At 43.4% G+C, this 27,529-nt stretch overlaps 1 protein-coding gene across 1 annotated transcript in view; it reads right to left on the reverse strand.

The window, feature by feature from the left end:
• Positions 1–297: 297 nt before the first annotated feature.
• Positions 298–27,529, reverse strand: part of LOC118785750 (zinc finger protein 804A-like) — a 42,826-nt gene continuing 15,594 nt past the window's right edge. Inside the window, exons 2-4 of the mRNA XM_036540662.1 lie at positions 7,511–7,654; positions 5,150–5,280; positions 298–3,890 (exon numbers count right to left, since the gene is read on the reverse strand). Of these exons, the coding sequence (XP_036396555.1) occupies positions 647–3,890; positions 5,150–5,280; positions 7,511–7,654 (3,519 nt within the window). The 3' untranslated portion in view covers positions 298–646. The remainder of the gene's footprint in view (positions 3,891–5,149; positions 5,281–7,510; positions 7,655–27,529) is intronic.

Consider the following 27,529-nt stretch of genomic DNA (forward strand, 5'->3'; position numbering starts at 1 on the left):
ATATCAGATTTTCATGTGAGAACATAATAAATGCTGTTCATTTTTAGGCAATGTTTTAATATATAGGCATGTGTTCATGAAAAATGAATACATCATTCATGTGTTGCACTTAATACTTGTGCTTTGTGCATAAATAAAAGCTACAGCAGTATTGCATTGATTATCTTAGATGTGATTTACTGTAGTGCTTCACACATAGGAGATATGTACTACTCTGCAGCTCCTTATTCATCAGTTTTCAAAATTTAAAGCCAAATGAATTTTCTTGTTTTGATTTTATGCATGATTGCTCACCCTAAAGGACAACAAAAAGGTGCAAGTTTGACAAGCTTTCATCTGAAGGAGAAGCCACACACACCTCCTTAATCCAACAACTCAAAAATTTTCTGGATATATTCATGCTGTCCCTGTAGAACTGGAGTGATTAAAGACAGACGGGTTGCAACGCCCCTTTCATTTTCGGGAGCGGCTTCTGAGGTCCATCGTATGGAAGTAATTCCAGAGTTTTTTTTTTCCGCTCTGAGGAAAACTTCCAGAGCAAAAACAGCGAGCGATACAAACAGCACAGCTTTGGGTGACGTGGAGAGCAATCACCTGCACACAGAGTAACCAGGCCCGTCTTACTGGGGTGGTGGTGATGTCCGCCTCATAGCAGTGGCTGGAGGGGGATGACAGCAGGATGGGCTGGCAGCATCGACGGGAAGATGGCCGGGCGGGGCAGGGTGTGGATGATCACGTTGACGGGGTGGAGGCTGGGTGGTGCCACCGCGGCCGGGGCGGGAGGCATGAAGGGGGTTCCCGGGTGGCACATCTCCGCCCCTAAGGGCATGCGAGTGAGGGGTAGGACCTGGGGAAGGAGTGGGGGCTGGGGGTGGAGGAAGGTGGTGCGCTGGTGTAGGATGGTGATGGAGGCGGGGGAGACAGGCTGGGGAAGGGGGACGGGGTACAGGAGTGGGGAGGGCACCGGGACGGCCGCTCTAGGCAGGGCTGGCTTCAGACTGCCGGGAAACATCCGCTGGTGCAGGGCCTGTCTGTGGGCCTGGATCTGCTGCAAGCGGTGCTTCTCCACACTGCTGCAAGGAGGCTGGAGACCGGGGTGAGAGGCGTGAGGAGAGCCACCAGCGTTCTCCGGCCCGACACGCTGTCGGCTCAACCTCACCTGCCACTGGCCACCTGGGTGATTGCTCAGAGTCTGGCTCTGAGACCCGTGCCAGACTGATCCGCCATGGCTTGGGTTCTCTGAGTTTTGTGGTACGATTTCCTTCAGGGCTGGATTTTCACAGCTTTTCGCATTAAGCGTTTCTCCCTGTGATTCGCTGTGATGAGAGGGATCAGTGTGCTCACTCTCATTGGTAACGCTCTCATTCCTGGGTCTGTCGAGGTCTCCTGCGAGCAGAGACACAGAGAGACTGTCCCCGTTGCATGCGGGAGTGAGAGGCGCAGGGGAGGGGCTGGGTGCCCATTCGGCACACTTCACTGCCGGAACATTCAGGGCCGCCCCCACCATGCTGCGTGTAAGAGAACCAAACACAGAACTCTCAGTACTCACATCACCAGTTAAAGCTTTACCAGGACCTTTTAGCCTTTTGTTTATGTCTTCAAACTCTTTTGTCTGACCTCTTTCAAGTCCAGGGGAACTGGAGCCTGCGTTTACTGAAAGACTCTCTGCGCCCACATCACATACACCTGTCTCCACGCTGCACGTCTCTGAATCGGGGTCTAACATCTGAGAGACGCCAGAGCTTCTCCACACTTTTCTCTTCCTGTTCTGCCTACAGCAGAACCTCACACAACCTCCAGGCCACCCTCCATCGGCAAACTTTTCCCACCCACAGGATCCTCCCACCGAGGACATACAGTTTGAGCACAGTTGGTGTTTAGAGTTCTTCTCTTCCTCGTCGCTCAGAGATCCTCGTCTCCTCTTTGCAGAGTGCTTTTGTGGGGAGTCAGGACTGCAGCCCCTCTCGCTGATGGTGAAGGGTCTCTCTGTGTGAGTCGATAGGCAGGTCTTTGGGCAGTGTCTCGTGGTCCTCACCTCATCCTCTGATAGGTCGCACAGATGCCTCTTACAGCTGCTGTGCGTGGTTTCCCCACTGGCACAGTCTTCAGCTTGGCTGTTGTCCACACCATTCACGCCAACCACCACTTCCTGCTGAGCACTTCCTGTGTCTTCCCCTTCAATGGCATGACTGCCGTTCTCATCTTGATCTCGAGGTGATTGTATTGACTTCCCTGAACACTCTGATTGCTGTGAAGTGTTTCTGCTGAATTGGCTGTCGAATCCCTCCCAACACTTGCTCTTCTTCAGGGCTTTCAGAGATTTCCCAGCGTCGCCCTCCTCGCTGCCTGTCGCCCTGGTCATTGCTATGCTCCTCCTTCCGCTTCTCCTCCTGTGTCTTCTTCTGTGTCTCCCGCTGTGTCGTCTGACTCCACTCCGCAATTTATGCACACCTCTTTTACCGGCATCCAAAGACTCTCTTGAGTGCCTCCTACACTTTTCATGTTTTTTCATTAGGAGATAGCTTCGCGTGTAATCTGCGTAACGACCACGCAAGTGTTCATCCTTTACCTCAGCTGGCTCAGGTGGCCAGTCCGGGCCTTCCTGAGCAGGGCGGGGGTCCGGTCCAGGTGAGACTCCTTTGTTGTGCTCTGGCTTCCCTTGGCTGATAAATGCAGTGCTTAAATAGACCTGCGGTGATGTAACACTGTGTGTCACACAGGCCCCGCCCCCACCACTCCCCTGCTCCAATCGGCTCCGGGACGCTCTGAAGTCGAAGCAGAGAGGGTTACAGCTGTAGGACAGGGATGGGTCCGTCTTGGTGTACGTCAGCATCTCCGAAGGCCATTGGAGGACAGTGCTGCCATCTTTGCTCAGGACGGAACAGAAAGGCTGATTCTGCTTTGTGAATGGACACGGCGTCTTCACGGCTGTGTTTGCCTGTTTTCCAGGGGACTGTGAGGAGTCTACTTCAGTGGAAATATCAGTGTTATTTACTGGTGAGGAGCTGCTGACAGGGGAGTTTATCTCCTCAGTGAAACTTCTGTCCCCTTCTGATGACTCTCCAACTGGTTCCTCCACATCCTGTTTGTTTTCAGCTGTGCCCGTTTTCAAACATTCTATTGACTCTTTCATCTCCTGTGCCGTATCAGCATTATTCAAATGAACAGGAAATAGGGGCAGTTTGGGGCTGCAGTGGGTGGCCATGTCCTCGGAGTTAACCAGCAAAGCGCATACACCTGCGACAGGCACCTGGCTGTCCTGATTCAGGTGTGTCTCAGGTGACCCACAGCTCTGTGCATGGTGACGATTCAGGTGTGTCTCAGGTGACCCACAGCTCTGTGCACAGTGACGATTCAGGTGTGTCTCAGGTGACCCACAGCTTTGTGCACGGTGACGATTCAGGTGTGTCTCAGGTGACCCACAGCTTTGTGCACGGTGACTCCTGTGGGTGAAGCTGTCCTGTGTCCACTGTGCACCAATGCTGTAAACCGTCTCCCCGGTATTCAGCGCTCCTTCCACGGCTGGCCCCCCAGGTGAGCTCAGCTCCATGGAGGCTGCCCTGAGCCTCTGTCTGCAGCCCTGCTTGGCCGACCCCTCCTCTGCATTCTCACAGAACACCGCGGCCGACGACTCCAGCTTCACAGACGCTTTCTTTGGGAAGGAGAAGGAGAAGGCGATCTTCTGTCCGTAGACCTGTTTTCTGGTGCTGGATGAGGGGGCCAGCTTGCCGTTGCCGGGCAGGCGAGCGCTGAGGACGTCGCTCTGAACTCCTGTGTCCGGTGCCGCAGCGGAGAGGGGTACCCCTGTACCCCCTCCACAGCACGCCTCCTGAAAGCTGCCCTCCACTGCTACGGTGGTGGACTTGAACATGGGGCCGCTCCCTGGGGCACTGCAACACACAGCGGAAAACTCTAAATCAGTCTGACTGAAATTCACACCCTCAGAAACACCACAACACAACGCAGTCCACGGCTACATCATGGATGGCACGTCTACATGCTGTGCAGGGATGCTTAATGTAGGATAAATTGTTGCTCGTTTCAAATTGAATGGTTACACTTATGCTCTGTTATGATGGAAGTCACTCTGGATAAGAGCGTCTGCTAAATGCGTATAATGTAATGTAATGTAATGGTAGATCAAGGACATCTTTCCAGAATAAATACTGACTGTGGACTGCCTGGCTTTTTGCGAGTCAAATATGGTCACATACTTATGTTATGCTAAACTTGTTATGCAAGACAAATAATTATGCAATGAAACAAAAACTTTTCTGGCTGCTCTTAGGAACAGCTCATAATGATAGCAACAACAATAGCATAAATACCATGATGAGTTTTAACCAACCTGACAAGTCTCTTGTAATCAGAAAAAAAGTGTGTTTTGAAACATTTTGAGTTGTGTCAATCCTTCTTTTCTTTTAAAAAGAAGTGAGTGAGTGGGGAAAGAATCACCTGTTTGGAAGAGGTGATGTATTTTGATGTGTCAAACAGCATTATTTTCCCATGGATGAAAGGATTACACTGAACAGTCTGCTCAATACAACAGGTGTGATAAACTAATTACTCTAGGATATAGAGTTGTTACACATAAGACACTGTTACATAGCAACTACAAAGTATCAGATGTGGATCAGAGCTGTGCGGTTTGTGTAATAACACAGATTATCCGAATAACATTTCCTTCCTATCATTCTCTGACTCCACTTGTAGCTTCATCTTTCATCACGCTAACCCTTCACCTTACCCCAACCCTAAATCTAACCACACACAACCTCTAATCCCATCCATATATAACATAATATTATATTATTATATATTAATATATTATTATATTATATTATTATATAAACTTTATGCATATTTTGCTTTTGCATCAGCGCCAAATGTGCACAGCGCTGCCATCTTTGCAATTGCTTATTTGACCCATTATGACTGGTTATTGCAGCCTCGATAACATTTACTGCCTTCTAAGTCCCTTTAACACACTGCGGCTGGCATGCCAGGTAGCCTGTGAGATCATAATGATCTCTGATAACCTTAGGAATACGTCCCGCAGAAATATCCCCTTATATTCCGCATGGCTGATCAGCATATGATTGGTCATGATTAATTGCTCTTGATGAGTATGTTAACGAGCCGCGCCCACCATTTGACCTCTCTGCGCCTCTCCGCCAGCTCGTGTAAGCGTCGGAGAGCTCGCTCCTGTTTCCTCTCGTCCTTCCTGGACTTGGAGGCCACGTTGCGAGCGAACTCCCTCTGCTTCAGCTCCTTCAGTCTCTGTAAAAGCAGGAAAACCTCCTGATTTAGAAATCCATTCCATGTCTGCGTGCATGCATTGCTCTGTGAGCTTACATAATGCCAAGCAAATATGACAATAATAGGTAACACCTCACTTAATCATTTCTCATTTATTGACCATTAATAAACCAATATGAACATTGCTAACATTAATTATTTATTTTGCAATACCCATCCTTATTATGAATGAATTGTTTTGCAATTCATGTCCAAAAGTAGACATGTTTTATCCCTTGTAAATGATTGCTTACCAACTTGAACTAATGCTACAAAATACTCATTGGCATGTCCTAACGTTACCTGCAAAGAGTGAGCAAAAATTGTATAAATAATGTAGTAATATATGGGTGGTGGGACTTTGCGATAGTGTTACCAAATATAAACACAATTTCAGTAGGTTAATGATTTTCTGCTAAACAACCCCTCATTATAAAGGGATTTTAATAAACCTGTAGACATTGTGTCGCTGGTGCTGTGTATAGCCTGTCAGAGCCTGTATGTGTAGATGCTGATATCCTCACTGGGGAAAACCTCCATTCTAATGCATGCATAATTCCCGAAACAGCTTAACGCACAAGAAAACAAGGCTAATAATTACAGTTATTTTGTAACAGCAATGCTATAGCCTAATTGTAAAAAATCCCTGCATTTTAATGGTTATACTCCCGTGTAAATACAGCCATATTGACTGCATGCAACTGGGGAGTCCCCTCCATTATTAGCCATTCGAATCAGGTAGTGCGGTGTGTATTTTTTCAATAGGGTGGTAACCTTTCTTACATAAAGCATAGTACCTCCAGTGATTGCATCTATAATGGCTGGGTCTCAAGGCCAAGCAACCCGTGATCTATCAGGTATAATTTTGCCAGGTTAATAGGGCTCTTTATGTCTAGATGCAGGGGTAACTGACTGCATCCCCTCCAGACCAGGTTGACATTTCGGTGGCTCTGTGTGGGTGGAGTGAGACCCTCTGTAATGAGATAGGCCGTGTCAGACTACCTGACAGAAAATAGCAAGCGGCTGGCACCTGTTCATTTTTTTCCCCCTCTCATTTCAACCTCTGCCAACAAATGAAATTCAGCCATCAATTGTTATACTCCGGGAAAACGCACTGAGGTGATTTATGGATGTGAGGGGATTGCAGGTGACGTGTTCTTGCAGAGCTCCCTTTAATACAGCATTCTCCTCGATACACAAGTGGGATCAGCTCCGGTTAAGTGATTGTAGTACAGCAGTTTTTGAATTATGGTTCACATCTGCGGTGTCCTGCAGAACCAACCCATGGAAACCAGAGGCTTCGTCTCCTACAATGTTTTATTGTTTAAACATCATGTTTGATCAGCATGCTCATAAATCACTCTGATGAATTATGTAGCTTTTTTTGGTCACACTGCGGGTTTATTTTGTTTCTTAACAACACTGTTTGAATATCATTTTGAATAAATCCTCATAGTAAATCCTTTGCTTTTTCATAGTGCTTCATCAGCTAATTTGGTTTTTATATGTTAATGTTTTACTCGTTGTATACTGCGGCGTGTATAACGGATGTTATGTAGGTGGTAGCCCTCATGTTGTGTGGCTCAGACTTTCTTGGATCGTTTTTGACTACACAAGTTTTCGCTCTACTGCGCTTGCCAGTGGCACTTGAAGAGTGGATGTGATTATGTATCGTTGTGAATTATTAAAAATGTGATGTTTTCTGGCGATCCACAGTGGCTTTGAAAGCACACTCCTTGCACTCCTTTTAAGACCAAAGTAATGAGCAGGGCAGTGTGAGCTTTCAGCGCTGTTTGATGGAGCACTCACTTTCGCTTATGATATTTTCTCTCATCTCTGACTGAACCCGAGGACAGGAAGTTTCGCGAAAGCACAAAGGCAAGAGTTCAAAAGGCCTCCACCTACTTTTGATAGAGTTAACGCAGGCAGCATAACAGTAATAACAATTTACAGGGGTGCATCCTGGCAAAAAAAAAAAAAGATTACTGGGGGGGGGACATTTGTGATTACTCCATGATGTGTGACCCAAGAAATGAAAACATTGCCCAAACTACTTCCATTCCACCCGATGAAGCATAGAAATAATTTGTGTGTAGTATAATGTGTGTGTGATACAAGAGCTGTTTGATTTGACTCTCTGAAAATGACCCATTGCAGCACAGCGTATTCGTTCAGCTGCGGATGGGAAAGGGAGAGAAACAGGACCGGGTACCTGTTTGTGGGCGTGATCGTATGAGTTGATGTGGTTGTCAAACTGCTGATGTTTGTAGTACTGCTTGTCACACAGGGAGCAGTAGAAGTTGGCCTTCAGGTCCTCCAGCGCTTTGACCATCGTCTTCTCCTTCTCCGCATAATCCTGAGAGACAGGAACACATGCGGAAAACAGGCGCACGACAGACCACTCCTCATGACTTTAAATCTGCAGTGTGCACTTTTACAGAATACACCCTCCCGAACACACATACGCATACACACATACACACACACGCACACACACACACACACACACACACACACACACACACACAGATACACACACACACACACACAGATACACACACACACACATACACATATACACACACACACACACACCCACACCCACACCCACACACACACCCACACACACACACATACACACATACACACACACACAAAATCAAATTTAGCTACTTCACTGAAACAAGGAGGAGAATATTTTCACTGAAGGCGTATCATATTACAAATCGAATTTCTGTAATGCCTTGGAGATTAACAAACTTACTGGGCTCAAGGCATTACAGATTCTGCAAAAGCCTCCCTCTCAGAGGCCCACAGAATGAGCAGGAAACAACATGGCTCATAATCTGAATCTATTTACAGTACAGTACACTGTAAACACGGGCATGAAACCGCAGACAGGCAGAAAGCAGTTTGAAAATCACCTTATTAAAAAGGCAAAGCCATACTTTCACAACAAAATGTCAGAATCATCATGACACAAAATGGGTTTAAATGAACATCAGTTTCAAGTCACGTGGTTTCTCACTTATAGGTACATTCACATTACAGTCACGGCAGTGCTCCAGTTGCGGCATAGACACACACACACACAATTTCTTTTGTTCCTTTGTTTCTTTCATGCTGCTGACATCATCATACAGGCTTCCTGACAAGAGGAGGAGGAGAGAAAAACAGAGGAAAACAGTAGCGGCAAACCCTTAATGGGCAGAGACATCAGAAACAAATGGAAGACTGCGGTTCGTTTTGTGGAGCTGAAGTTTGTTACCAGTAGACAGGAATGTTTGGTTGGACTCACAGCAACCTTGTGCTGGGTTGTTTCATTGACGCTGCAGGTTTTTGCAGGGACTCAGCCCTGTATTTTTGGATTCCTGCTGCTTCCCTGAAGCAGATTTCCTCTCTCCTCAGGTCACTTTAACAGACGCCACACAAGGAGCTGTACTTTCACCTCTGTGCCACCATTTAAACCGAACATCAAATGACCCACCAGTGAGGCTTCAGTGACTGTTGGAGCCTGAAAGCCAGAGTTCACCTGCTTGCTTCTCTTGGTTAGGAGGTCTGCCTCTTACCATGTTTGGGTTTGTATTTTCTGGTTGGGCCAGCAATCCTCCCTCTCATCCAGACATCATCCCTTTCTTTCTACCCTGAGAAACAACTCCTAACAATACCAGCTCTAGCTCCTGCTTTAAGCAGACACAGGCTCATTTACGCTGTGATAAATGCGTAATCCCTCTCTGGATCTACACTTCAACCTTAGAAGCCTTAACTAATAGAATCACTATCCCACAATATTGCTTCTATCAATCAATCCACTTTCTGCAGTGAGTGGAAGCCATTCATGATCTCCAGCACGTTATAGCAATATCATCATATTTAACCATAATAATGGTTATAATGGCTACAGAAGCCTCCTCAGCTGTACCTGGTCTGTCACAGGTGAAAGTCTAGACCATGTGTATGATATTTTTTTTCTTTGAACCTGCAAGTACCTGCTAATTCACATAATGCATACAAAGTGACATATATTCCAAGGCAATATATTTATCTAATGTGAGTTGAAAAGTAGAATTGCCTTTTTTGTGCTACTATAATGGATAGAAGGAAATGATATATGCTCTGAGTGGTAAGTGGAGAGATTATCTAGATGTCCAAAGAGGCAGAATGATGAAGAAGCTAATAAATTGATATGTAAGATATGTGACAAAACTAAACATCTTTCTGTGAGCATACCTGTCACACCCTGCAAGTCCGCTTCGATGGAATCATTTTATTTGGGGCCAACAAGCCATATGAGTCTGGAACTCACAGTGCAGCAGATGTAGCCACTTCAGGATACAGCTGCAATTATCGCTGACAGTGATACAGACCATACCTCCAGAACCTCCAGAGTTACCCCAGCATGTCCATCTGACTTTTCCTTTTCATTTACTGTTCTTCTGTTATTTGTGGTGATTCCGGCGGGGTCTGCAGATGGTTACAGAAAATACCCCTGCTGGCATAAAAACTCAGCCAGCTCACATTCTGCTTCTGCCCAGCCTGTTGCCTGGGTCCTCTCATCACGGTGTCCTTGGGTGGACTGGCGATCAAAGGAGGTTATACAATGCCTGTGTGTTTATCAGGCCACAGTTAGGCTACTCTGTCTGGTTCTGGGCCCTGCACTGTCAGGACATAGTTTGAGAAGAAAGTAGAGAGGAGGGCAACAAGACTGGTTCCAGGTTTCAAACATTTATGTTTTGCAGACAGACTTAACATTTCATTACACATCATTGTCATTCAGTAAACGCTACAGAGCGACTTACACACAGGAAGTTACAATTTTTTATCATTTTTTATCCATTTATACAGCTGGATATTTACTGAGGCAATTGTGGGTTAAGTACCTTTCCCGAGGGTACATCAGCAGTGCCCTAGCGGGGAATTGAGCCAGCAACCTTTGGTTATGCTCCTTACCACTACACCACACTGCTGCCCCTAACACTCAACCTCTTCACTCTCAGCTGTCAGTGGGGGGTGAATTCATAACAATGTAACCCAAGATGAAGACATACTTTGACAACACCATGAACCAAAACTCAAAATCAAAAACTTAGCTCTGTGGCTAGAGCACTAACTAAATATTTGGCTTTGTGCCTAATTGAAGCTGGGACCTATAACTGTTTAATACCCAGAATGCAAAACAGACAAAAAGTACAAAACAGCAGATCAAATCAGAGCAATGCTCCCAAATCTTCTCCCAGCAAACTCTTTTTGTGTGCCTTAGGGCCTCTTAAATAGTACCAGTACCGGCTGTTAATTAAGAGAGAAGCATCAGTTTGCTTCTGCATGCAAGCTACTCAGGCTGCATTGCCCCATGGGTCCTGTAGTTTTTAGCCATCGGATGTATCCTTAAAGAGGCAGCGCATTCTCTCTGTCCTGCCTGTTTCAGGGTGGCTCCATGGCAATCTTAGATGACTCTCACCTTTACAAGTAACATGTATTGTTGGACTGTACTAAACACGTAACAATGCAATAAAAACGAATGGATTCAACATCTAATCATAAACAATTTCTCAGCTGAATTTAAATCAAATGAACACTGATGACGAACTGATGAGCAATCATTTGAAATGACTGCACTGTTAAGTGGAATAGTAGGTAAGCAGACACATTTGACAGTTATACGTCAAATCAAATGGGTGTACGGCAAGAAGAAGCAGGAAACCCAATCCATTCATCTACATCTGCTTTTCAGGTGTCTGTGAATTTCTCCCTGCAGCTGAACTGAATCCAAAGACAGATGTTTCCAGATAGGAGCCTTTTATGACATCAGCACAGTATCAGAGACTTCTTTATATTCTACTGTCATCTCAAACTCAGTTTAAAATAGCTTAAAATAAGAGGAGCATAAATAGTCTGCCTTCTCTCTACCAAAGTGTTTTGTTTACCAGCCCACAGGCCTATTAAGAGAATGTATAATCATTAGCTACAAAGTGCAACATTGATAACATCATTATGAATTCCTGTAAGTCAATCCTTCTCACTTAAAATGTGCCAAAGCATTTTACAGTGGTTCTTCAGATCTGCCATTGTGTCTGAATGTAATAAATTGTGTATCTATTGCCAGGAATTGGGACATCTACCAGAACAAAACACCTGTTATCTCTGTTTGACCAAAAAAATTCTGCAGTGAAATTGAGGATTTGCTTTGAATCTGTGGACTTTGAACATGAACATTTAGGCCATTCCCTTTCATAAAATGTTCTGAAGAGGTTCCATTGGGGTATGCCATTTCATATTTTTGCTAAATGGAACCATTCAGCATTTTCAAGCTACACGCCTCACAGGGGGAGGTAATTTAAGTGACATTAAGTGAAATTAAGCGGCACATAAAAGTATGTACTGGATACAGGACTTTGCGAAATAGTAACAGTGTATTCCCCATGTCCAGCTCAGGGAGCTGCCCTCATTTCTATCAGTAGCCCAGGCCATATGGGAAAAATGCTGTGCTTTTGATTTAATATTAGTGTCAACATCATGTTACGTCTTTCAGAGGGGATGATAATCCAAGGCCCTAACTCCCTGTGGTCAGATCCAAAGGCACTTATCGTAGAAGAGTTTGGAGTTTCCCAGTGTCCCGGCTAAATTCCTAATCAGGCTGCTCCAATTTGGCCATCTAATAATTCCCCTGGGTTTAATAAACTAATTATTTCCATTCCCCAGGTTATGATTGTAAAAGAGGATTTATTCACTTTACCCCACCTGGCAAAATATAGCTTAAACAAAAATAATAAAATAAAAGGCTGATTTAAACGAAATAGATTAAATTGCTTTCATTGACAAGATACATCAATGTCTTTTCATGTTTAGTCAAACTGAACGTGTGTATTTTATTTATTTACTTTTTTCACTGCACAGTCCCAGTGGAACAGTTAACCGTGCTTGATGCAGCTTTCATGGTAATTAAGTGATCTGCAATTTAATTTGAATGGTTAACAACCTTGGCAGCCACACAGAGAGATGATATGAAATGTTATGTACATCACACAGCTTACAGCCCTGATCAGGTAATTAACATATGAGCATCGTTTAGTTTCCGTGGTGAAGAACCACAATGCTTGAGAGGGGACTGACTGTCACCATGAGAAACAAATATGGTCTATAATATACAAGATCTTTATCAATCCAAATGATAAATGGTATCCCACATTGCATAATATTATATTAGACAATAACAGTGACATAACAATGACATAACACTATTCGGAATTAACATCATGCTGAAACTAGTCAGGTTAAACTCTCTCTGAACTAAGAACTGTCTTTACATTCTCAGGAATTCACAATTGACACAATTCAATTCACACTGAAATAAGTAGCAGTCACACAATATTAGAAAATGTGTACTTCAAATGTATATTGAGTGTTTCTTAAAATACATATACTTTCACACCCCTGTGAAATAAATAATCATTTGTTGCATAAATAAACAAAACATAATTCTTACTGATGGACAGTTTAATTTTACAACAGGATAAAAAAAGAATGGGGTGTGTGGTGACACTGAAGAACACCTGGCCATTCAACCAATCACAGACACCTCAGAGTGGTATCTGCAGATACTTCCTTTCAACCCACATGATTTACGGTTGGAGCTGGAGTTCTTGTTAATCGTGCTAATCGTGATTACCTCACATTGCATTATTGGAATTTATCAGATGCTCTTATCTAGTGCGATTACATAAATTACAAATTTTACATTTATCCAGCTGGATATTTACTGGTGCAATTCTGGTTTAAGTGCCTTCCCCAAGAGGACAGCAGCAATGCCCCAGTGGAGAATTGAACCAGCAACCTTTCAGGTACAAGCCCTGCTCCTGACCACTAAGCTACACTGCCACCCTGCAACCATAGTTACATGACTTTACAAACAATAGCAGATGCTCTTATCCAGACTACAGATTACTGCCTCAGCGGGGAATCAAACCCGCAACCTTTTGGTTACAAGCCCTGCTACATCACTACATCACACCACTACCACACTGCTGATGTAAACTTTTCTATAGCTAAGTAAACCTGAATGAAGTACTGAAGCTGCAGGGGATGCTGGGAAATGGTGGGTTCCAGCAGAAAAGCATGGAAGCTGTTTTGTGTGGGGGGCCAGCTGTTCACCATGCATTTTTTTGGTTGCTTGTTTTGTTGTTTGCTACCCTGTTAGTAAATAACTCAAACAGGGGCTGTGGCCTCACCACAAGTGGTGGTCTTTTCTCACCTTCTGGAAAAAAACATACAATAAATGCCCCACATATTTCTGATGTGTGAAGTTTTGACTGTCCATTTAAATCTACATCTTTAATATCATTTTTATACATTTTATATATGTATTTATGTGGATATGCCCATACTGATGTAGATAGTGTATCAGATAATATACAGCTAAAATATACAGCTTTTACCAGAGTCCATTTTTTAAATATTCAGATGATCTTTGTTCCTCAGTTGATGCAAGATCAGAAGATCTAATCAACCAATAAAATGTTCTCTATTTGAGCTATGGATATTTCAACAATTTAAACAAACACAGATGCTGCATGTAGTCGGGCGAAAGGTATCATATAAATAAGATGCACAGTCTGCCACATGGAAAACTATTGCAGTGCTAGTCCAGCACTGACACTCAGAGTTCATTTTAATCTCTTTTCCTGTACAGATGAATATTATGCAGAAACCCCCTTGTGCTCATGTGCACAATGTATGTGTCTGCTTAAGGAAATTTGCATTGTAATTTTATGTTAATCTTCTTCTCATACTACAAACTACATCACATGACAGCGCTCCACTACCATCTAAACAACACTGGAACTGTGAATTTGTAACAGCACATCACAAACTGGATCCCAGTCAATGTGCCCAGAACGAAGTGTAAAACCACTAAGACCGCAGGGCCAAAGCCTACCACAGACTGGGTAAAGTGATAACAATACTCTAGCAATAATAGAAAGGTTTTCATTTCCTTGTACTGCAGCCATCTGGTTTTTTTTAATCATTCATTTTCACTCAATCTCACTCACTCAGACTTTAAAAGCCCTGAACATTGCATCACAGTGCTCTTCTTTCAGAAACATGAATGCAAAATTCAATAAAGGCCACATCACAGGGGGTTCAGTGTGGTACACACTTAATGATGTGCTGTTACACTCAGCTGCAATGGGTTTCCCTCTCAGAGGCACCAACAGTCAAGTGTGTTTCAAAGAGGAAAAAATAATCATCTCAACTGCTGCCACATTTGTTAATGCAATGTGAAATAAACAGAACCTTGAAAACCAAATGTCTAATGTAATACGTCTTCACATGAAAGGGTAAACACTGTGAAATGTGCTTTGCAGGTATTCACTCTCTTTTTAAAAGAGGCTTTTTCGCAACAAATTATTTTCTAAATGTAAGGCCTTCATCTCAATGCGGAAACTCACATGCATGAAACAAGGAGCCATCCACCACCTTTGTACATATTCAAATCTTTTTAAAATGTATAATCATTTCACTTCTCTGTGAATATTACACATTCAGTTATTTGAAAAATGTAATTAGCTCTACATACAGATGGAAAATACATGTGCATTCACATCGTGGGTGTATCTATGTTTACCACACAGATGGGAACATGTTTTGAAAAATATTTCAAACTTGTTTAATTTAACACCTGCGAGTATCTAAGGGAAAAAAAAACGTACCTCATACATATTATGCTTTTAGAAACCTTGTGCCCTGGTCTCTGTGAGGAACAGTTTCAGAACTGAACGCCTGTAAAATGTCTTACTGAGTTTTATTCCCCTGCAGCCAGCTGTCACGACTCTTACACAGGCCACTGCTCTGAGGTGTGTCCGAGTAGCAGTGGGAAAGAAGCACCAGCACCTCCCTGCCCCCCCCCCCCCCCCCCCTCCACTGCCAGACCGCACAGTCTGCGCCCCCATCCCCAAATGAAGCCCAGCAAGAAAAAGAAAACGTGGGTCTTAGCTGAAAAAGAAAAAAAGAAAAAAAAAAAGTCTTTTTGCAAGCCCAGTGAGGGACTGTTAATACAGCTCCACAGAAAGGCCTTCAGAAAGGACTTAATTGGCAGCCTTGCAGATCTGCGTCTGTGGGGAACAGAGCAATTGGCTCAGAGCTGCTCCTCCGCTGTCACAGAGCAAAGGATAAATTGTAAGGCTCAGTAGTAGCTGCAGCTAGAGGAGAGGCAGTGTGGGATTTGTGATGAGAACCGTAGCCATGCTCCCGAGCTTTCTGAGCCAGGGAACTGAACCCGTCTCCGGTGTGGACAAGCTCCCTAGCAAGAAACGTAATTCACTTTCCTACCCCGCTACCTGTGTCTTCCGTAGCCTGAGGCCTACTTTCTAAAGAGAGAGGTAGATGTAGCAGCATTAGGATGAGGACAGAGGTGAGATCACACACCGCGCTCAGTTAATAGCCGGATTCACTCGCTATTCTGATGGATTTAGGGCAAGAAATAAAGGAATGGAAAAATCTTATAAAAGCTTCACTTACGCATCCAAAGCTATGACAGTCTTACAATGTCGTGCAACAGTGTCAGTTGGTACAAAGATTATATTTCTTGCAGACAGAAATACATTCACTGACACCTGTGATCAACTGACGTGAGACAGGTGCAACTGTTAAGAAAGGGGTATACAGACAAGAAGGAATCTGAAGGCAGACCCCTCCTTACAATTAAGCTTTATTTATGGAGATAATCAAAAATGTCAGTACAAATGTCAGTTTAAAGGTAGCTTCTCTGCCTACCCTGTTTCTTCAACTGCTGCATAGCCTTTATTAACTTAAGTGGATAAGCAGGCGTTTTATATCGAGAATGGGCACGGTCTCTAGATTAATTGAGTTATCTCAATATGCTAATTTCTTCCCACACAAATTAGCCGAGTGAAGTCAGAAGCAAACAGCGATTCATTATCAGCATCATGCTTAGGAAGTTAAGCTACTCTTGAAGGCCCTTAAACCCAATTATTGCTCCCCCTGGTCCCTGCGCTCCATAGGAATCCTTTTAAGCGAAGTAACAGTCTGCGCACTGTATGAAGAATACGAACATGACGCCTTCACTTAGAACAAAGATGAGAAAGGACACCATTTTAAGAAAAACGAAAAGCATGCTTAGGATGAGAATAATACATGGGATAAAGAAGATAGATAATGCATGATTTTTTTTTTTACAAAAATACAGAATACAGGTCTTATTAAAAATTGCTTCTGCATTCTGCAAAAATTTCTTACAGGGCCAGTATGCATGTCAGCTCACACAGCTGTGATCTTTACATTTACATTTGCCTACTGTATGTCATTTAAAAGCGTTTTACCGTGACAGGGATGACGGATACAGTCCAATATCACAGCTACCCTGCCAGCCGCACTGTGCGATCAATCTCTTTGTCTACTGTGTCGTTCAAGGCGTGAAGCCCACAGATAGACAGGGCGCTCTCGTGCCTAGATTATTCAGGGTTCAGTTTGCTTTACGCTGTGTGTGAAACTTCCAACAGTGATGTGGATATGAACGGAGAGAACAGAACCGCGACCGCCAGCGTGGAGAGCGCTGGTCTCAGTCCGTTTGGAACTGAAAGGGGCTCCAAACAGTGGAAGCGCCGGCCTGTGAAATGATGGCTTTGCGTGCGCATTATCATCCCCCTTCTGTTCTCCAGATGTCCCTGGTGAATCATTACCGAGAGGACGGGCGTCTTACACAGACAGACAACGCTATTTCAGTTTCTGCCGCAGCTAATTGGTGCAAGCAGCAAATGACACTCTGGAGATGAGGAGCTCAGCATGTGGGATGCCTCTCTTCGCCATTCCACCTGTGCGTTCCCCCGTGCGGAAGGGAGTCGAGCGCAATTGAAAAGTTGCGGCGCGAAGTCAAAAAGAACGCCTGTCTGCATGTAGAAGCAAGTTCAGCATCAAGGTGAACCTGAATTTGTTTGCAATTAAATTCAAGTTCAAGTGAATTTTCCTGGGAATAAAATACAGAAAACCTAAGCTGCCAAAACAAGAAAGGAAGAAAAAAAGCTGATCTTGAAAGTGCTCGCTCACAAGTCATTTTGGTTTGAAAGTGCCCTGAATTTCAATCAAGATCTTAAATTAAACAAGTGGGCTTTTAATTCAATAAGCATTGTGATATTTTTTTTTCTCTACAAGCCAAATGAGTATTTTTCTTGGTTTCAAACTGTGCGGAGAGGCGCAGCTGGTGTGCTGCTCCCGGCTGCGTTAAATACGATGAAGACAGAGGAGCGGTGAATCAGAATATCCAAAACAAAAAACTGGGACAAAACGCTGCGAGTTAAAAAAACACCCCCTCAAAGCCACCGCTTCATCAGCTCGGCGGTAAATAGCGCTAAAATCGGATACAAACTGGGACAAACAGGATTAGACACTGCCCACAAACTGCACCAACACTTCTTCCGAGGGATGACGAATTCACTTATTTCTTCTTTGCCGTGGCGAGGAGCTGGACGTGCGAACACCGTGGTGACTGTCCCCAGCTCCACTCAGTTCCCTGGTTTAACCAGAATCACCGTTTCAATGTACCATTACAAAACTGTTCATTTTATCATTTCGGCAATGTAGTGGGGCACCGGTGTAGTATAGTGGTAAGGAGAGGCTTGTGACCGAAAGGTTGCTGGTTTGATTCCCCGCTGGGGCACTGCTGCTGTACCCTTGGGCAAAGTACCCAACCCAGAATTGCCTCAGTTAATATCTAGCTGTATGAATGGACAACATGTCAAAATAGTAACCTATGCAACTCACTCTGGATAAGAGCATCTCCTAAATTCCAGTAATGTAATTACTAATTAAAGTCCAGCTTTGTGATATAATAACAGGAAAGGCTAACGTCAGCCATCACCCAGCAAAACGACACTGATTGTGACTGGTTACGTTACAGTCGGGTAGCAATGGCAAGAAGATCTTTGTGCATCCGACGCATACTGCACCTCACGGCTAGCTCTGTAATACCAGATTCAGACTCCTCTCCAGTGAACATTGGACTCCTGAAACACTGCGGCGTGCTCCCCCTTACCATGATCACTGTGTGTACATCCATGCTTAAAATCAAACACTGCAAATCCATGGAGCTTTAATCAATAGTAAGAACACCCTGCCAGGTGAAGCACACTTTAATTAATCCCCCAATATCAGAGGCAGTGCCTTGGTACCTACAGATGTCTTCATACTGTCTGCCGTCTTGCGACCCACAATTAAAATGGGCGCATTCATCATTCCGTGACAGAGAGAAATTGGTGAGGAGACAAATGATTGTAGTGAAGGGGCAGTTTCCTCTTCTAATATTAGCCCGGCCTTCTCTGGGATATGATCATCAGAGAGCTCCAGGGAGGCATTCCTGCCCCGGCAAATTAAATTCAACTTCACTATAGTGAGAACCATGGAGACCCCTCTGTCTCCCTATCATCCCAATTGAAAAGACACCCGGGCAAAGGCAATGTGGCAGAAGGAAGCTGGTAATTGCAACTGTGCTTTGATTCATTGAGGATTCAGTTTGATTCGGTGTGATTCAGTTTGGTACTGTCTGTGCTGTTGGTCTGGGACTTATTGGCAGGCATCGTCTCTGGCACCAATCAGTCTGAATCAGGATCTGCATTCCTTTGAGGTTTATATATGTGGGTTTCACTCATAGTAGATCATACAGTTTTTTCCCTCTTTATGGAACCAAACGTGTATCCAGTGTACCGACATCCACCCAGAATCATGTAGTTGTAACTTGTTTGTGGAGGTGACTTTTGCAATTGGCCCAATTTAGAGGACGAAAATTTGACAGAAATACTTGTTGAAACAACAAAGGGGTAAAGGACGTTTGGCTTTCACTAAACGAGATGAAGTTGCTGTTATCTTTCCTTCCAGCTCATTTACTGCTCCTCCTAGACGTAGGAAGAGAAAACACAGACAGCAACACAGTACAAATTTCAGATATAATTTAAATGATTTGTATTCTCCCCCTGGAATGTCTCAGCAGTGTCAACAAACGCCATGTTTTAATATGCATTATTTTGTTTTGGATTAATTACAATGCATAAATTATGAACCAAATTCACTTTCACGGGGAATTAAATGGAAAACAAAACCACTGGGTAGAATACACCTAAAACATTATTTTATTATCTTTAGAGCATGCATAAAGAGTTAGTAACCTGTTATATGTAATTAGGTGTAATGTCTCTTTTTTCCAGAAAATAAAAAACATTGAAATACATGTACAAGTTTGAGGAGAAAAAAAATGTATTTCACATGAAAGGGCAAACACTGCTTATTAAAAAAGACTAGGCAGATAATACTTCCTGTTTTCGAATATAAGGATGACAATTTTGGGTTCAAAATTCATCAAAACTGAACTACAACTGTAAAAGCAGTACAAAACTGTAAAAAACAAGCCATATAATGGTGTTGTTTATTAGCACAGGCTAGAGCTGATCTGGCTGAATGCTTTCTCACTGCATTACTGAAAACCAGAGGTAGCTAGAGCACACATACACATCACACCAAATCCATCTACCACCACTGAGATGACTGCCTAGACTCTCTCCCTCTGTATCACAGTATCCCTGTGTCTTCCTCCGGCTGTTTACTGTGATCAGTGATGACAGCACGCACCTTCTCCTCTTTGTTCACATCCTCCGTTCCTGGTGCTGACTCTGTCCGAGATGCTGCATCACACAGCTTGCCATCTGCATCCACAGCCCGCTCGCTAGCAGGCTAGCATCAGTAATGCTGGGGGGCGCACCCGACAGCGGTCAGCATGACAAATCAATAATGGAAAACCACCTGGATCCCTGTATTGTGCCGCACAGCCTCGGCTCAATGCATACGCAATGTGAAATGTGTCCTTAATGAACACGCGGGTTGTCATGAGCGCGTCTCCATTTTCTTGGTAGCGTGATGAAGAGCAATTAAACCGGTGGCCACCTTTCAGAATCTGCCGTTTGATGCAAATTGTGGGAGGTTGGATATTTCTGCCCGGTAATTAGAGCTGCTTGGCAGACAGTCACAGCAATTACAGATCGCCGTTACCATGGCTGTGGTAGAGACTAGCTCGCACCATCCGAATTACCATCCAAAACCTTGCTGCTTTTACCTCAAGGGGAAGCTTGGCTGAATAGAAACTCTGTATTTAACCATGAATGCAGAGGAAGGCTTTCATTTATCTTTGAAACAGGCTAATCGTTGGACTGATTTTGTGTGCACTGACACAGATAGTCACAGACTACATGCACAGATACATATATATACAGATAAAGAGAAAGATGTTATTTTTTGGTCATTTTAAAATTGCAATGTAACTTCTCCAGGGCTACATCCACTATTGCTATGTATTATACCCAGCACTGATTCTAATGTTAGTCTCCATGTGCAAAGGAGATGCAGGTTCACCAGCAGGAAAGTCACAGACTAGGTGCTTAGATGCTATAGGGTATTCTTTGAGAGTGACTATATGGAATGTTGAACACATACAGCTGTTAAGGATGAAAAGTTGACACGGGCAATCCTGTCTTTACTTCTGCAGAAAGAACACAAAGTGGAATAATGGTCAGAGAAGCTGGGTATTTATTTTTTTATCACTTAACGCTTCAAAATCATTCACACTTCACTTAAACCATAGCCTAGAAATAAGCTCTTCTGGCGAGATCAAGAGGACAGATGTCTGTTTGAGGAAGATATACTGCCACCTGCATTTTAGGATTGTTAAAAATTAATATCCATTTCATATTTACAGTCAAATCTAATCTGAGAGAACAAGCTGTCTCCTGGCAGACACTGTGGAAAGTGATGCTGGGAAAGACTCCAAGCTCTCTGCAAAATCCATTACAATCAAAATGATGTTCATTAGTATTTTCAACCATCTAGTTTGACTAGAGTAAGCTTATTTGTTGTGTATGCGCATGTGGGTCTTTGCATTTGTATTTGTGCGTGTATGTGTGTGTGTGTGTGTGTGTGTGTGTGTGTGTGTGTGTGTGTAGGGGGGGTGGGGGGTCTCTCATCATCCATTTGAAATACCACCATGGGAAACTCAATTAAGGTGACAGCCCTTTATATGGTGAGATCAAAGGAAATATTAGGCTGATATTAAATTCTTGGCGGGAGCTGGTGGGTGACTGCAGCACAAATAAATGTTTGCTGATAAGTCCCAAGGACAGCGGGACTCAGGTGTCAGAAGCCATAAACATCCGGGAGGGGTGAATTGGGAGTAAGCAGCCAGTTGTTTGGGACCCTGTCATGAGCTGTTAGTCGCAGGACGGGCTCCTCGCCATGGGAACAGGTCCCACACAGCACAGCATTGTGACATCACAATGGGAGGGGATCTCCATGGAGACAGGCACGCCCACCCCTTTGGAGAGCATCCTTCCCTGCTGGCAGCCAGAGTGGGGTGTCCTACACACTATGGGGGGGGTGGGCTGTTTGCTGGGCTGGGCTGAGATACCGTCCGGATCGTCATGGATCACAGTTCCGCTGGTCCTGCTCACAGAGATCCAGCTGGACCCGATTTCATCCGGCACATCACAGCGGCGTCTGGGGTCCTTATTATAATCAGAGGGGTGTCTGTTAAAAGCGGAGGCCTGCTGAGCTTTAAGCCCGGGCCCCTGGCAACTGCATTGATTATACTGCTGTCTGCAAAGCCTTTTAAAATGTCAGTGCTGTTTCTGCGGCCGAGGCGGACCTCTGAAGCTGCATCCTGTCCGTTCGGATCAGAGATGAAAGGTGAAAACTGAAACCCATTCCCAGAGCTGAAACAGCGCTGCGTCCAGGGTCACGCAGGGGGTGGAAACGGTTGACTCCTCCGCTCAGAGGGGGCATCTGTGCCCTCAAAACTCACTGCTCTCCTCGTCTTTCAAACGGTTGTGTAGCAGACAAAGGTGTCGGCAAATCTCAGCGTGTACATAAGACTAAGAGAACGCGTAATTAGAACGCATTCGCCACGGTGCATTTCATCCCTGGATCTGTGCTATATATCCCAGGTGCGAGAATGAGGAGCACCGTTTTTCTCTGACGCATTTCACTTTGTTATGTGCATGCGCTGCTCTCTTCCCTTCTTGTTACTGGTGATTGACAGGTGAGCTGATAAAGAAACATTGTCAAAGACTCTAATTAAACCCAGGGCATGTTGTGCGAACGAAGGTAGGTAGAGGGAAGGGAAAAATAAGGTAACAATACTACTACTAGCACTACTACTACTAGTGCAATTAATACTAGTATAACCACTACTGCTGCTTCTACCACCACTACTAATACTACTACTGCAACAACTGCTACTACTAGTGCAACTAATCCTACTACAACTGCTACTGTTACTACCACTACCAATAATAGCAATGTAATAATACCATATTCTGCAGGCATTGAGTAACACTTATGTGCAGTATGTCCTCCATTAGATTCCATTAACCTGAACAACATTACTTGTGCCGGTGCATATTTATGGCTTTTTTATGTGTCAATCATATGTTAAAGGATTTTTATACTTTATTTTTTTTACTTACAGGGTGATTGCTGCTGCCAGTGACCGGGAGGAAAATGGAGCGCTTGAAGGTTTATAGGGCTTTTGGGTCATGTGTTTGTGGTTTTGTTTTCATGCAGTTCACCTCAACTAAATCCCAGAAGGTATGGGGCGTTCATTCATCCATTTAAACGCGTGAGCAGACCGGTACAATAAACTGTAACCGTGTTGGATTATAGAGCTGAAGCAGCGTGCGCTTTTGAAAATAAAAGTCTAAAATGAGTGTTTGTTGTTCCTCTGTCTTCTCCACCACAGGTAGGTCAGGCCGCAGCCTAATTTGAGAGGCTGCGCGGGGACCGGGGGGGGGGGGACCGGACCTCCCGGCCGTGATTGCATTCTGCGTGCTTCCACGTTCTCTTCCCCTCGCCTCTCACAGCATTGCAGCAGCTGACCTGTGCAGCGCTTTGCATAAACACACCGTCCCCGTTCACTCCCGCCACACCCCGCCATCATCTGTGAGAGCACTGTAATCATTTTAATTGCAGAAGCTATTCATATGCCCATTCCTAGACTTTTATCTGGTTTACCAAGGGATTTAGAGATGAAAGGAAAGCACAACACTCAGTATCAACATCGACACTCTCTAGGAAACGGATTTTCTTAAACACTTATGCGAAAACCTTGTTTTATGCCCAATATTATGTAGAGATTAAATGATTGTTGATTCTTTAGATTTTCCTAAAACTAAAGCAAACTTTCTCTAAGCATAACCCTTGATTTATTCATTGGGAGGGTTAATGGGTTGAGAAAATCTGATATTGAGAGCTGAAAAGATGTCCAGATGTCATCATATGAGTGGCTACATAATGTGTTTGGGTTTCTCTGCAGAAGTGTGAGATGCACCCGAGAAAAGGAATGGAGATGATACTGAATATCTACAGATGTTCTACTCACTTAAAACAAAGAAATGATAGTTGAGTTATAATATTTGAGCCTTAATAATACATCCATTATTACATACATATCCATGGATGTATTAGTTTAATAGATATTAATACTCACAAGCATCATCATGCATTGAATTAGAGTTCAGTGCATTATGCTGTTGTTTAGCAGACAGTCTTATCCAGAGCGACTTACATAGGTTACAGTTTTTACATGTTATCCATTTATACAACTGCATATTTACTGAGGCAGTTTTAGGTTAAGTACCTTGCCCAAGGGTACAAATGGCAGTGTCCCAGAGGGGAATCGAACTGGTGACTTTTCGGTTACTAGCCCTGCTCCTTACCACTATGCAACACTGCCCAGTATATATTATGACTGAATATTATTAGGACTCATATTAACAGATAAATGGATTTAATGAGAGAGTAGTAGTGAGAGAGCGCAATAAATTCCTTGAAGGATACAAATTGCACTTAATGAAAGGGATTACTGCAGCTTCACGCTTTTTCACGCATGTTCTAAAGGAGATGTACATAAATTCACACATAGTCTTGGGCTGTTTGACGAAGAGCGCGTGAGAAACATGCCATTTGCACACTTGAAAAAAGAGCACTCTGCCTTTTCACACACATCCTCTTTGCAGCACATGCATGGAGCCAAAGGCCAGAGAGCACACAGGCCGCTTTAATACGGACACTTCACGCTGGCTAAGAAAGAACTGATAACCAGCAGCACTGAGATTTTCACATATATTGAACAGATTTGCAGCGGTAACATCCAGGATCACAACACTTAAATGATTTACTGCATTTTTTATTGGTCCACATTGTTCCAGCATATTATTTAAAATTTAGAAAGAACTGTCATACTAATTATCTCTGAGCTACCCATCTTAGTCTGAAGTGACCTCACACAAGCACTGGCATTTCTGCAAAGACATGGGGATTTTTCTCAGAACTCTGCCTCATCCTGTCATCAAGACTTTTACCGAAATTATTTCACATCAAAACATTTCATTTTCGCATTTAAAATAGATTTTGCTTCTTCCACATTTGGGTTTTTACAAGGGGATTTCTGAATCCAGCCTTTTCACCAGACTCTTTCATTTTAAATGCTTCTCTAATTATTTTCTTGGGCTGGAACAATTTCATTTCATAACCCACCACATACAGCAGTGTTTCCTTATGTAAAAGACTGCTAGAATCTGGGTCTCTCTGCGCCAGCCAGGTTTAAACACTAATTAAAAAGCCATTTGGCTGCATAATCAACATCATGCATGTCACAATTCATAAGCCAAAATATTATGTATGGAAAATATTCATTCATCGCCACAGATTATCGGGAGCCCATGGTAACTTGGCTTGATTACATGACTATGACCTTTCCGTTCCATCTCATTAGTTCAGTCATTACTCAGCCTATCACAGCTCGTTAACACTCCGCCAATAGATGCAGACGGACAGGAAGTAGCACACCTATGCCACATCATTTTCGTTTTTTTTTTTTTTATTTCTGATCATGTGGATCTTCGCTTTAGGGCGAGTTCAACTGAATAATCACCTTAAATGTACCGCTTCAGCCACCACAGCAGAGTTAACACTTTTTATGTTCATTTGAATTTTAAATATGAGTTAAACTGGATCTTTTAGATCTCATCAGCCTTTATATTTTTCCTTGTTAAACGTACGCATTGACAAGGCTTGATTATTCCTTGTGAGTCTACAGTAACTGAAGACCATCCTAGGAGGTCTTCCATGCATTGCGGAGGACGTCTCATTTGCTGGATCTAGTAACAGGGAGTCAGCTGTAGGATCTTTGGAGGACATACCACTGATGATCGAACTAACCAACAAAAATAACACAGCCAATACTGCTGTATTTAGAGACTAACTGCATCTTAAAGACAGAGAGCCTTCGTGTCTAAACATAATGGGGACTGCACCTTAAAAAACAAACCTGTCACAAGCAGACACGTTATGTTTTTTTAAAACATAAACACTTCCCTCAATATACTGCACTTTGCTCAGGGCTGGCAGGAGTTCTCAGTGTTAGTTTCACCTCACAGGAGGTTACCATGGAAACAAGAGCCCTTCACAGCTGATGCATATAATCTCTCAAGTTTTCTTAAACATAACTTCATCCATGTATACATTCATTAAAATTTCTTGCTGCCAATAGTTTATAAATCAACGCATGCTTCATTTAAAGGCTTGTGGGTAAACCCTGATTAAAATCTGAGTCAAACTTTAGCAGATCTGAAAAACTGACTGAAAAAATCTGCCTAAAGGAAAATATTGATCAAAACAACGGTTATTTATAAATCCACCTTATAATGCCAGTACATTAACAAGGAAAAAATACACTAAATTCTTGATGGGTTTTAACTGTATATTACCAGTTTTAAATGAAAGATTATCAATCAGTATAGTTTTTTAAAAAATCAAGATATATGCTAAGATCAACTTTGCTGTCGTGCAGCTGTTAATAAACTGCCTATAAATAACATTACCCATTTGACATTCAGACTAAAGTGACACTGAATACAAAAGCTTGTGTTTTTGTTAGTTGTTAGCGTTCCTACGTACGGCTCTCTGTTACAGACACACCTCCCTTCCTCTTCCTGCCAGATCTCCCCGACTTTAGTGACTTCAGTGAAATATCACAGCTTCCTGGCAGCCACTCTGCTCCCTTATATTTCTTCGCTTTCAGTCCCTCATGAACACCGTTCAGCTCTAATCTTGCCCATCTCCACCCCCTGGTCCCCTTCCAATCTGCATCTGTTAGAACTTCCAACTGCTCCACACAAGACCCACACATTCATAGACTGTTCTGAAAACTCTCCCGAGTTTTCTCCCCTCCAGGGGAAAGACAAGAAGAGGCTCCAGAGAGAAAGACAGACAGACACACATACAAAAAATGACAGGTGACCCCATTTGTTTGCAACGGTAAAAATATCCGTAACACAAGACAACAACAAACAAGAGATTTTTTTTTTTATTCAAAGATAAAATGCTCGAGGACCTAACACTAGAAATACATTAAGGCCTATGCAACAAGCCCACTCTGCTCTGGGGAAACCCAACTGGGAATGCATTACAAAAACATTATTCCAAAAAAGATAGTAATCAAAGAAGAAATTTCTCTCTATTGTTGCAATGGCAGATTCTTTTTTTTTTTTTACGAAAAAAAATCTGCTCTTTGAAGTGAGGAGAGGATGCCCAACACTACTGTCTAGCTGAAGTGCGGTAAAACATGGTCAAGATTCCCTTTACTCACGCTGAAGAGACAACCTGCAGGTAATGGTTCAGAACATCGCCATCACACACAGCATCGCCACAACACTCACTCACTCACACACACACTTAGATGCATGCACAGAGACACATGCATACAAAGGCAAGCATGTACACTCACTCACTCACTCACACTCACACTCACACTCACACTCACACAGTCACACAGTCACACACTTACACACACAAACGCGCGCTCAATGCCAGAGAACACTGGATAAAAGTGAATTTTGTTAACGGGCATTTTATTCTCCCTAGACATGGAGCCAGTGAAGGGGGTGTGATATGTTCCCTGAAGCTCTCCCTGTGTGATGGAGACACTTTAATGTGCAGCACTCAGAACTCACTGTGTAAAGTCACAAAAGAGGGAGCCTGCATTTCCTTAATAAATAAGACTGTCCTATAACGGCACTGTGCATTTGGTTTAACAGCGGCTAATCACTCTGGTCAAATCCTGAAATCAATCAAATGTTATTAGTGCGTACTGAAACATGAGATACAATGTGTGATCCTTGTAACG

Source organism: Megalops cyprinoides, chromosome 11 (assembly GCF_013368585.1).
Source record: "Megalops cyprinoides isolate fMegCyp1 chromosome 11, fMegCyp1.pri, whole genome shotgun sequence".
NCBI classification, from domain to species: domain Eukaryota; kingdom Metazoa; phylum Chordata; class Actinopteri; order Elopiformes; family Megalopidae; genus Megalops; species Megalops cyprinoides.